We start from the raw sequence: 11,731 nt of genomic DNA, 5'->3' as shown, positions 1-11,731 counted from the left end.
GGATATCCCACTGAGGTACAAAGAAGGGGAGGAGGCCAGGAGGGGGAGTAACGAGAAGAGGACGGTGAAGCATGGAGAGGGAGGGGAAGCTCTGGGAGTGGATGGGGAATTCAGAGGCTGGATTGCTGCAGGTAAAAGAACACGGAGACACCCAGTCAGGCTGTTACTTCTCGCCTCACCTCCACATACTGCGGTCATATCCACACCACGCTGCACTCCGCCATCGACTGACCCACCTACCTGCCTTCCAGGCCTTCACATCATTCAACTGACACACAAGACAAGTGAGTACAGCTGAGAGAGAGAGAGAGAGAGAGAGAGAGAGAGAGAGAGAGAGAGAGAGAGAGAGAGAGAGAGAGAGAGAGACTTTCACTTGCACAAACCCCACTTTTTTTTTTTTTTTTGTGACAGTGATACTTATTTTCTGTGTTTCTTGTAAGCGACTCACGGATTACTGTGGACCTTAGATTTGGAAATATTCACACGCACGGTGCTTTACAAATCACATCATGAGTTCCTCGCGTGTCATACATGCTCCTGACGCCGCGGCGCACTTCGAGTTCAAGAAGTGGCCACTTTATCTTTATAGGTGGTTTATGTAGAATATGTAATGATTTGCCATTTGCAAGATTTCTTGCGTGACAGTTGTTTAACAGCATGTTAACTTTGATAAACCACACATAGAAAATACATATAAATCCTCGTGGGAGGCGGTGACAAGCTCTGACATCACGACTCTTTCTGATCGCAGACTAGGAAACATTCTACTGGAAAACCTGGCAGTAAGTTGTCAGTGATACTTATTTACTTTTTATTACTTTTCTCAATATGCACATGTTCCAGCATCTTCACCGCGATGTCGAAATATATACACAAATGCCTACTACATAACACCTGTGTCCTACATACCGTATTTAGGCACCGGGCAGCGAAGTAGGATGACCATCATTTATGCGATCCGCGGTTAAGAAATGCAATCAGGCCTTGCAAGCGATTGAATATAGAGAAAGTGTTGATATGTAAGACGTATCTGACTTGTTCCCTGAGGCGGTTAGCAGGTAAACGTGCCTCGAGGCACTGTGCCCAAGCAGGGAAAGCGGAAGACCTTGGACCCTTAGCTGCGGATCTGCCTTGCATAAAAAGAAAGGAAGGGAAGGAAAGATGAAGTAAAAAGAGGAAGGACGCAGGAATGTAGACAAAGCAGAGTCTTACTCAAGCAGAACTTTAAGCATAGGGCGGATGTAGGGGCGAGGCAGGTCGGGATGGTAGTAATCCCGCCACAGGCACCATGATATCGTAAGGTATACTATTGCTGTATTAGTGAAACAAAACATATGTAATTTTCATTAATTTTCCTGACGATATTTTTCATTCAAATTATAGGAAAGGCTTTTAGGGTTTCGAGTTACGCTGCCACAGCTCAGTAAAGCACATGCACGCCAGTATTACTATCACTGCTAGACAGTGACCAGACAATGTTAAATAAAGGAGAGAGACAGGGAGGGGCACGTCTGCATTGTGAGGCAGCAGGAAGGACAGCTGCTGTCTGCGCTGCCACCACACCGATAGAGCGGAATGAATTTCTTCATGGAGGGATTGTTCTCACATCAAATACTTAGGTATTACAGTTAAGTGATACCGCCTTTCAGGGACGTATTGCATGTATTTAACCGATAACTTGAGACCAAAAGAAAAGGAAAATAAACGGAGACATAACATTAGCACGAGTTAGTATTGTTTCATAAATATCTTGTTTCCAACGATGCTAAAAAGAAGTATGTGATACTTGTATTTCTGTTTGACCTTTGGATTTGTAGAGAATCTATTCTTTCACGTAAAGTTGTGCAGCAGCTAAAATTGATTGGGTGATTCACACGTCTTGAACTAGGTCATAGTGTTTGTTGTGGGAATGGTGTATGCATGGCAACGTTCATACCGCCACACCGGCAAATTCAAGGAAGTCGAGAGACAAATTCATTTTAGTATAAACAAAGCAGAGTATTTCCCTTCCAGACGTGCTTTGTATAATGAACAGGATGCATAAATTGCAAGAAACAAAGGGCTGCAGCTGGCCACGATAAAGGCCATCCCATAACAAAGCTTTACGTGACGCCTGGCCTAAGAATGTGGGTGGTAATATTATTCTGTGGAAGGTTAGCTGACAGTGGTGCAATAACACACATCCGACGCCAGTGGTCATCGTACAAAACTAAGTGTGGTAAAGCTACAAGTCGGTAGTCTGAAAAACTGGAACGGTCACCTTTCTTGGGAACGGACTGAACATAGTAGGTAAACTTTCAACAAGAAATAAATGTTTATATACGTAGATGCTTCATGGCTTTGTGAAGGCAGATCATAAAGCTTACGATATTGGTGGCGTTGCCTATTCAAATTAAGTTGATTCTCTTTATCTCCTACACAGTGTTTTTTTTTTCCGCGATACAGATGAACGTACAAAAAAAGTTTTGGGGCGATGGCTGTGCATAGTTACTGAGGTAAGAGTAACAATAATTAGTTATCAGACCTAATAATCTTATCAGGATGTAATACAAAATAATATTCCAAAGGTACTGTTGGAGCTTTTAATTTTGATTGTGTTATTTATTTATTTATTTATTTTTTTATATGCCAACGGTTACTTGAAACCGGTTAGTGGTAGAACAAGGAAAAGAGATTATTGTTTCAGACGATGTAATGATTTTCCTGCAGCATCACTTAGAAAAAAAAAATCACTCAGTATACTTCGAAAACTAAGAGTAAGATGTTATAACGAATTTGATCACGTGAGACATTATGCATGAGTACTTCAGACGATAATGATGAAAATGGCGACTTACAGTTGGCAACAAATTTTTAAAGAAAACTGTAAGTATCGCGTAATATTCCCTCCCATGAACTATGACAATCCCATAGTTCACATTTTTTTTTTTTTTTCTCCGCAGACACCATGAGGCTGTTGCTGCTGCCGCTGCTGGGGCTTGTGTTGGGTGGTGAGAGTCTCGAGACCTTGCGTGGGGCCTCTCCGTCACATCGAATATTTTACATCTTGCCAAGCCCGTCGTACTTCAACCGGGTAAGGGCAGCACAGCGGATCATTATGATGGAGAGTGATGAGCGTAACATGCGACCTCTTGGATTGGGAGGCCGAAGACCGACAATGGTCAACACACACCCCACGAGTCTTGCTCCGAGTAGAGCCCCAACTACTGCACCCTATTTGCCAACACATGACCAAACCAACAGCCCTTCGCAACATGGTCAAAGATTGTTACCCTCCAACCCAACCCATAGTCCAAGCCCCTCAGTCCCTAACCAAGGCCACAGTTTCTCAGGCTTTGGTGGAGGTCACGAGCAGCCATCTTTAAGCGATAATGTTTTTTTCTCAGACTCCAAACCCGCTGTCTCTGATCAACAAGACAAACATACAGGTTTTGTCAAAGGCTTTAAAACACCAAGCTTTAGTCCCAGCCACTTCTCCATCTCTGAAGACCACAAACCCCCCTCTGAAAGCAGCAAACCTTCAAGGTCTGACGAGGACCTCAAATCTTCAAGCTTTGATGAGGCCAAGATAACTCGGCTGTTTGACACACTTGCTCCTCATCCTGACCGGAATCCTGTGTGTAATGTACTGCCAAACCCAGGGACATGCAGAGCCGCCCTTCCAAGGTGAGAGAGAGAGAGAGAGAGAGAGAGAGAGAGAGAGAGAGAGAGAGAGAGAGAGAGAGAGAGAGAGAGAGAGAGAGAGAGAGAGAGAGAGAGAGAGGCACACGTTGTTATGTACAGAAATTAACTTTTTTCCAGCTTGTGCACTTTTCAACCAAGCAGTGGGAAAGTTTGGGGAATGGTTGTTCTGCAGTGGAATCACAGATTGAATCATAGATGGTGGTGGTAGTGGTGGTGATGGTGGGGATAGGTGGAAACTTGCACTGCCCGGCCGATTTTCGTGGAGATGTAGCTGCCGTTATAATAGCAAGAAAATAAGGGAACCCACATGAAACCAACAGGCCTACACGTGGCAGTTCCTCTATGAAACATGCCTGTCTGTTTCCACCTATCGCCCCCACCCATGAATTTGTCTAATCTTCTATTAAAGCTCCCTAATGACTCAGCACTAACAACCTGATTACCGAGTCCATTCCATTCATCTACCACTCGATTTGAGAAACTAACTTTTGAGAACATAAATCTAACGTTCAGCTAAAACACACACGATGTTAATGAGGTGTTTTTACCGAAAAGAAAACTCCTACATTATTAGTCACTTCAGCCCACTTGAATAGGCTGAATTATGCATATTCAAGAGTGAAGCACCGTGCTCGTTTCCACTGAACTCAGCATTTTCTTCACTCTGACGATCTCCTTACAAGACTTCGTAACTCATGGATTGTAAAGAGACCAAGGAATATAAGAATGATGGAAAATGCCCCCCCCAAAAAAAAACAGTGGTTTAAAGCGTGGTACGTTACTCAACTTCTGACTCTGATTGTACGTCCCGCGTGTTAATGATTATATTTCACTGCTGAAGGACAATGGAGGAGTTTTCCCACCTCCATTCTGTACGGGCAATTTAACGCTTAAAAACATATCGCGGTTTCCGTCTGCCGTAAATTAAATGTTAGCGATAAACAAGTTCGTCAGTCAGAATTTCTTTCATGTGCTGTGAGGTGGCGAGGGAAAAAAGAAAAAAATAATAGAAAGAAAAAGGAAACACGGTAGGATGTGAGAACCTTGAACCCAAGCCGTAGTTCCCCCGTTGTCACAAGAACATAAGGCTGAGTAAAAAACTCCTCTGAGTCAATCTTCCTCTCCTCTCATCCCTCCCCTATCCCCCCAAACTTACTCACCCGGCTGTACCGAGGCAGGGCGGAAGGATATATCCACCTGCTTTATCTGTGTGTGTGTGTGTGTGTGTGTGTGTGTGTGTGTGTGTGTGCAGCAGTGTAAGGTCTGACACCGTGATTAGCATACCATGGAGACTAGGTGAACGAAGGCATTTGACAAGAAGGTTTGAGATTCTGAAGGTGGTATTAGATTGTTAAGAGAAAAAAATGAAGAGAGAGAGAGAGAGAGAGAGAGAGAGAGAGAGAGAGAGAGAGAGAGAGAGAGAGAGAGAGAGAGAGAGAGAGAGAGAGAGAAAGAGATCCCCTCAGAGAATCACAAAGCTACATCAGTCAGTGCAGTCACTTGTCACGCCCATCTTCCCTCCCTTCCTGACTTTGTGCATCCATTTCTGTATTCTTGTCATCTTTCTCTTTCTCCTCTCTTCCGTGTTCATCATTCCTTGCATTTCCTGCTCTCTCTCCCATGTTATTACACTAAATGCTGCTTTTGTATCACTTGTTCATTCGCACTCTCTCTCTCTCTCTCTCTCTCTCTCTCTCTCTCTCTCTCTCTCTCTCTCTCTCTCTCTCTCTCTCTCTCTCTCTCTCTCTCTCTCTATATATATATATATATATATATATTACGAAACTGAACCGCTTCATTCCTCTCATTCTATTTTTTTCCTTAAAGTTACTCTTCTTCTCCCTTCTGCTCCTTCTCTCTCTTATCCACTTCTTTCTCTCTTCCTTTCTTCTCTTTTTCTCCTAATCCTGTCCAGTCCTCCTTTGCTCGCATTTCATCTCCTCTCCATTCTTCTCATCCCTTCTGTACTCTTATATAACTTCGCTTCGTCCCTTCCTCCTCCTTGTTCGTCCTAAATCTCTCTCTCTCTCTCTCTCTCTCTCTCTCTCTCTCTCTCTCTCTCTCTCTCTCTCTCTCTCTCTCTCTCTCTCTCTCTCTCTCTCTTTCTCTCAACTATTTCTTTATTTCCAAGTGCGTTCTTCTTCCCTCTCTCTCTTCCCGCCCGATTAACATTCTTCTTTAATGTTGTGTCCTCTATCCTCCCTACGAAACTGCATCCTTTCTCCTTTACCTCACTCAGTCTGGAGAACTGAGCTCCTTCTTCCACTTCAGTAATTCTCGTTTGCTGGATTATATTTTCTTCAGCATCCATGTTCTCCCTTTATTGCTTTCTACTGGAGCTTTATTTATTTTTTCTTGTATGAAGGCAATATGACTGAGTTTTATCCTTCCCTTAAGAAATTAGGTCATCTCTTTTTTTTTTTCAAAACACAAGGAAATATCTATTAGGAGTATTGGTTTAATTGATTTGTAAGAGTGTTTCCTGTGTGTGTGTGTGTGTGTGTGTGTGTGTGTGTGTGTGTGTGTGTGTGTGTGTGTGTGTGTGCTTGGTGACTTCTTAAACGTGTCTGTCAAATTATATATATATATATATATATATATATATATATATATATATATATATATATATATATATATATATATATATATATATATATTTTTTTTTTTATTTATTTATTTTTTTATTTTCGTGGCAGTCGCGAGCTGGTCCAACATCATTTTGTATATTACATTTATAACATGCTCACAATAAATAGAACAACAAATCTGTAACAATTACAGTCTAACACACCTTCTAAACTACACACACACACACACACACACACACACACCATGTAGTGCAGTGGTCAACATGCTCGGCTCACAATCGAGAAGGTCCGGGTTCGAGTCCTGGGCGTGGCGAGGCAAATGGGCGAACCTCTTAATGTGTAGCCCCTGTTCAGCCAGCAGCAAGTAGTAGGCGTTGTGGCCTCGCTGTCCCGATGTGTAGTGTGTGAGTGGTCTCAGTCTTATCCATACATCGGTCGCTATGAGCTCTGAAGCTGTTTCCATAGGGTAACGGCTGGCTGGATGACCAGCAGACGACTGTAAGTGAATGTCACACACACGCTCACACATTCCACACACATACGTATGTGATTAGCCAATGAATGCATTTGACAGTATGACACTTGCAATATTACTTCTTTTGAATAAACTCTAGACGATTCAACTGTGCAAAAAAAAAAAAAAAAAAAAAAAAAAAAAAAAAAAAAAAATCAAAAGGTAGGCACTAAAATATAAAAATTCCATCATTCCTATTGTCGTCAGTGGTGTCACTCAAAATCATAGTCAGAGTTCGAACCATACTGAGGAGTAACCATCGCAGTCAAGGGAAACGTTTAGTTATATAAAGATAAATTACATGTCCTATCATATTATGTGTAGAGTGTTGGGGGATGGGCCTTGATTCATTGTCTTAGTGTGAACAAGGCTAAGACAACTCCCTCTCTCAATATTACAGATACTACCTGGACCCCGAGACCGGCACGTGTAACTGTTATTTGTATGGCGGCTGCACGGAGGACGGTGCCGGGGAAAGCCCAGGCAGCTTTTTCACGCTGGAGGAGTGTCAGAGAGTGTGTCGTCCCCCGAACATGGCTGAGGGACCCGTTTGCAAGGATATTTTCAAGGAGGACGATTTCGTGTCATTCCTCGTCGAGCCACTGCCGCCCAAGAATACGAAGACTGACCACTTGAGCAATAAAGAGTTGTTGGCGTCATTTTATAAATAAAGACAACTGTGGAAGAGGTGGTAGCGTCGAGACTGTATAGGGTGATTCAGCCCCGCGGCAAGGTGATGCTGAAGCACAGCTGAAGGGTGTGCACTACCAAGTGACGGCAACGATGCCACAAGCAGATCCTTGGAAAAAGCGAGCGTGAACATGAGTGGCGCCTATCGTGACCTTGTGGCAGCATCCCAGGCTCCAGAACAGTGAGTCACGAGTGACTGATTCCTTGCTATATTTATACTACTTTCGTATCGATACATCCCTTGTGCATACCACGGGCCTGCTTGCATAATGTATTGGCCTACCGAGATTTATTTTTGCGGTGTGAGCAGTTCAAGGTGAATAAAGTGCTGCTCAACACTATCACGGCAGCCTCATTTTTATGTTTCTCCTGTGTATGATATCCTCTGGTGCGTTTTGGTGCTGCTATGAAGGGAAGAACTGTTATGATTTTGTAGAGGTGATTACAAACGTGTCCAATATCGTCTCAAAGATGTTCGGTTATTGAAATACTGGTAGCTATACTAATACAGTGAAGCACGGGGCGTAGTGGACACAGAACCAACACAGGCTGTGCTTCTGCAATGGGAAGGCATGACAAAACTTCGGTAGATAAGGCGTCTATTAAAGTCTAACAAACATAGAATTGTACGTCGCTTTTCTATCTAAACCTTCCTCAACTTCCCGGTGTGTTTCCAGATAAGAATATGTCCACTCTGGATGTTGAGAATCAGACTAGTATTCTTGAACGTCTTGGGGTGTCACTGAGACTGTTTCGACAGGCTACATAAATGATTAGATGAGTTTTCGTGTATGTTTCTTTTCTTATTGACAACACCATTGAAAACCAAATAACGTTCACTGCAGCATGTTAGAAGTAGTCGAGATAAGACGCTGAAACGTTTAAGAATACGAGCCCCAGTGTTAAGGAGAGGGCGTCTGAAGGGCTACCAAAGGAGTGCTAAGGGCATTGCACGTGTTGACAGCTCACGGGAGTGTTGTAAGCCCCATCGTCAGTACCTGCTGTTGATTACCCTTTAGTGCAGGTAAGACTTCAAGCAGAGAGAGAGAGAGAGAGAGAGAGAGAGAGAGAGAGAGAGAGAGAGAGAGAGAGAGAGAGAGAGAGAGAGAGAGAGAGAGAGAGAGAGAGAGAGAGAGAGAGAGAGAGAGAGAGAGGTAAGGAGGAACAAAGAGAGGAACAAAGTAACAAGAACAAACAATATAAAACAGAACAATAAGAAGGAAGACTCGCAATAACGAAAAAACGATAAAGGAAGCACAAAGCAGTGAAAGGACAAAGAAATATGAAAAAAAGATGTACAGCATGAAATGATTAATTACAACACAAAGGAGAGACGGAGGAAAGTGACGAAAATAGAAACTAACCGGTTTAGTGGAAGGGTCGGTGGAGAGAGAGAGAGAGAGAGAGAGAGAGAGAGAGAGAGAGAGAGAGAGAGAGAGAGAGAGAGAGAGAGAGAGAGAGAGAGAGAGAAGTGAGGAAGGGACAAAACACTGATTGGTATCTGATGAATAATAATCCTTGAAAAAAAATGTAATTTATTTGTTGGGTGAAAAGTTAACAGGAACTGAAACTGGTGCAGAGAGAGAGAGAGAGAGAGAGAGAGAGAGAGAGAGAGAGAGAGAGAGAGAGAGAGAGAGAGAGAGAGAGAGAGAGAGAGAGAGAGAGAGAGAGAGAGAGAGAGAGAGAGACTATCTTGAGATGTTTAAATGTACTAAGGAAAAAAAAAAAAAAAAGGGGAAAGAAAGTGTTGAACAATGCGAGGACAAACTAGTGGCGCGTGAGGGAGGAAAAAATGGTCGAGCCAATAGTGGTAGTACAGGAAGCGAGAGTGACATACACAGATTGAATGACTAAATGCTTTCACTAAAGGCGCCCTAGTATGAACATATTGAGTGCTTTCTTCTCCCCCTCCTCTCTCTCTCTCTCTCTCTCTCTCTCTCTCTCTCTGCAGCGCATCCTTTCTTCTTTCCCTCTTTCTTTCTTTCTTCCCCTTTCCTTCTCTCCAACACATCCTTCCTTTCTTCCTTCTTTCCTCCTCTGTAACATCCTTTCTTCTCTCTTTCCTTCTCTTCACTCATTCTTTCATTTTTCCCTTTCTCCTTCTCTAGCACGTGCTTTCTTTCTTCCTTCTTTCCTTCTTTCCAGCACATCCTTTCTTTCTTCCCTATTTCCTTCTCTCCAGCACATCCTTTCTTTCTTTCCTATTTCCTTCTCTCCAGCACATCCTTTCTTTTGTTCCCTATTTCCTTCTCTCCACTCATCTTTTCTTTCTTCCCTCTCTCCGCTCCAACACATCCTTCATTTCTTCACGCTGTATTGGCTTTTCAAGGAAGAGGAAAGAAGCGAAACCGTTTTGGGATTGGGTATTTCAGAAAAGTCTATCATGCCAGATGTCAAGACACCATCCACCTTATGCTCACTCTGGCTTCAGTGGTTCATGAAGTACTGTAAAGTGATTTTTCGTAGATAACTGTGAAGTGAAATAGGATTGTTTACAGCAATGAAATAACAATAAAAATAGTGAGATAGGGATTTGTAACTGCTATTTTTCTTTGACTTTTTTTTTATACTATTCTCAGAGATCAGTAATTCACCCACCTTAACTTTAAAAAGGCGAGGAAATTAAGAATATTTGAGGTTATTGAGAGAGAGAGAGAGAGAGAGAGAGAGAGAGAGAGAGAGAGAGAGAGAGAGAGAGAGAGAGAGAGAGAGAGAGAGAGAGAGAGAGAGATACTATATTGATACCTACACAAGGGATTGGAGAACTGAGCTAAATTGGCCTGTCAGCCTATACTTTTGTGTAAATATAGTAAGAATCACGTTTCTCATCCTTCACCACTACTTTTGCTAACTCTGATTTAGCATCCAACGCCAAAACATGGTGAGGATAGATGTCCGCTCCTGCTGTTATAAATTAGTATTGGGAAAGGTTGAAGAATAAGAGACATCCAGTCAGACACCACCACACAGTGTGCAGGGTGACCCATAAAATCCTCCCACATTTCGAAAGGCTGCAGCAATGGAAGCAGTGAGGCAGGAGGGGCGAGGCTACGGTCTGTTTGTAGCTCAAATCCAACCATTTTCACTTTTCACAGACTCATCTGCACAGAGTAGTCATCTTTGCTACTCTGTGCGACTCAGAATCAGAGGCTCAATCCCATGGTAGGGAGACGAGAGCACACATTTCAACCCAAAAAGACCTCCCAAAATGACCTTAAGGGCCTGAAGAGCTTGAGGTTGATGGGTACACACTCGTGATTTGAAGTAGCCCCAAATAAAAAAAAAAAAAATATCACAAGGCGAGAGGTCAGGGGAACGAGCCGGCTACCCAATAAGCTACATACGCAGAGGAAACAATAAATTCTATAAAAATTAATATCTCAGGAATGAAAAATTTGCGGCGATAAAGATATACAGGACTGTTATATGTGACCCAAGTACTTCACTGAGAACAATTTTTTTTTTTTTTGGCCGTGAGAGGGGTGAACTTATATAATAATACCAAATTTTTCCTCATTGAATTAAACTGAAATGCAATTGCGACTTCTCTCTCTCTCTCTCTCTCTCTCTCTCTCTCTCTCTCTCTCTCTCTCTCTCTCTCTCTCTCTCTCTCTCTTCTCCTTCTTCTTCTTCTTCTTCTTCTTCTTCTTCTTCTTCTTCTTCTTCTTCTTCCAACAATCATTTAACATGTGCAAGAATGTAAAATATAATTAGAAATACAGATGTTTTGCCGCCCCAACAATTATGAAAAAAAAAAAAAAGAGGAAACCCAACCTATTTCCTGGACAAAGCTAAACACAAGGGGAAATAAACACGTCCCAAGAATGACGGACTGCCCGATTGAAGTACGTATTAATATCACCTGGCACCCACAATTTTTCAAGTCACATGTCGCCGAAAAGCATAAGAAAGACTCTTATATATCCAAACGTGAAGCAGATGCAGAACATTACCTGTCAACTTTCTTTTTTATATTTGATTATTTTTCACCAATGTTCGGGATAAACCATGGACAACAATACACGAGATAATGAACAATTTTACCTTGAGCTTGACATCAAAGGCATATTGACTGCACCAGATTCATTAGACTTCTGCTCAATGAGGCATTTTTTTTTTTTTAGAAACGATGTATTCTTTTTTTTCATTTCATCGGAACAAAAATGAATTAACATCTCTCTTCCACACCATTACTATTTTTTTTTTCTGTCAGCAAATCATTATGTAGTCTTCCAGTTCTTTTCTTCCTCCTCCT

At 42.3% G+C, this 11,731-nt stretch overlaps 1 protein-coding gene across 1 annotated transcript in view; it reads left to right on the top strand.

Annotated features, from left to right (window-relative positions):
• Window positions 1-8,105, top strand: part of LOC135107547 (uncharacterized) — an 8,167-nt gene extending 62 nt beyond the window's left edge. Inside the window, exons 1-3 of the mRNA XM_064017533.1 lie at window positions 1-284; window positions 2,943-3,666; window positions 7,187-8,105. The exon at window positions 1-284 is cut by the window's left edge and continues 62 nt beyond it. Of these exons, the coding sequence (XP_063873603.1) occupies window positions 1-284; window positions 2,943-3,666; window positions 7,187-7,457 (1,279 nt within the window). The 3' untranslated portion in view covers window positions 7,458-8,105. The remainder of the gene's footprint in view (window positions 285-2,942; window positions 3,667-7,186) is intronic.
• Window positions 8,106-11,731: the final 3,626 nt, after the last annotated feature.

The sequence above is a fragment of the Scylla paramamosain genome, chromosome 15, assembly GCF_035594125.1.
Source record: "Scylla paramamosain isolate STU-SP2022 chromosome 15, ASM3559412v1, whole genome shotgun sequence".
Lineage (NCBI taxonomy): Eukaryota > Metazoa > Arthropoda > Malacostraca > Decapoda > Portunidae > Scylla > Scylla paramamosain.
Note: the sequence above shows the minus strand (reverse complement) of the source record. Positions and strands in the feature narration are given on the sequence as shown.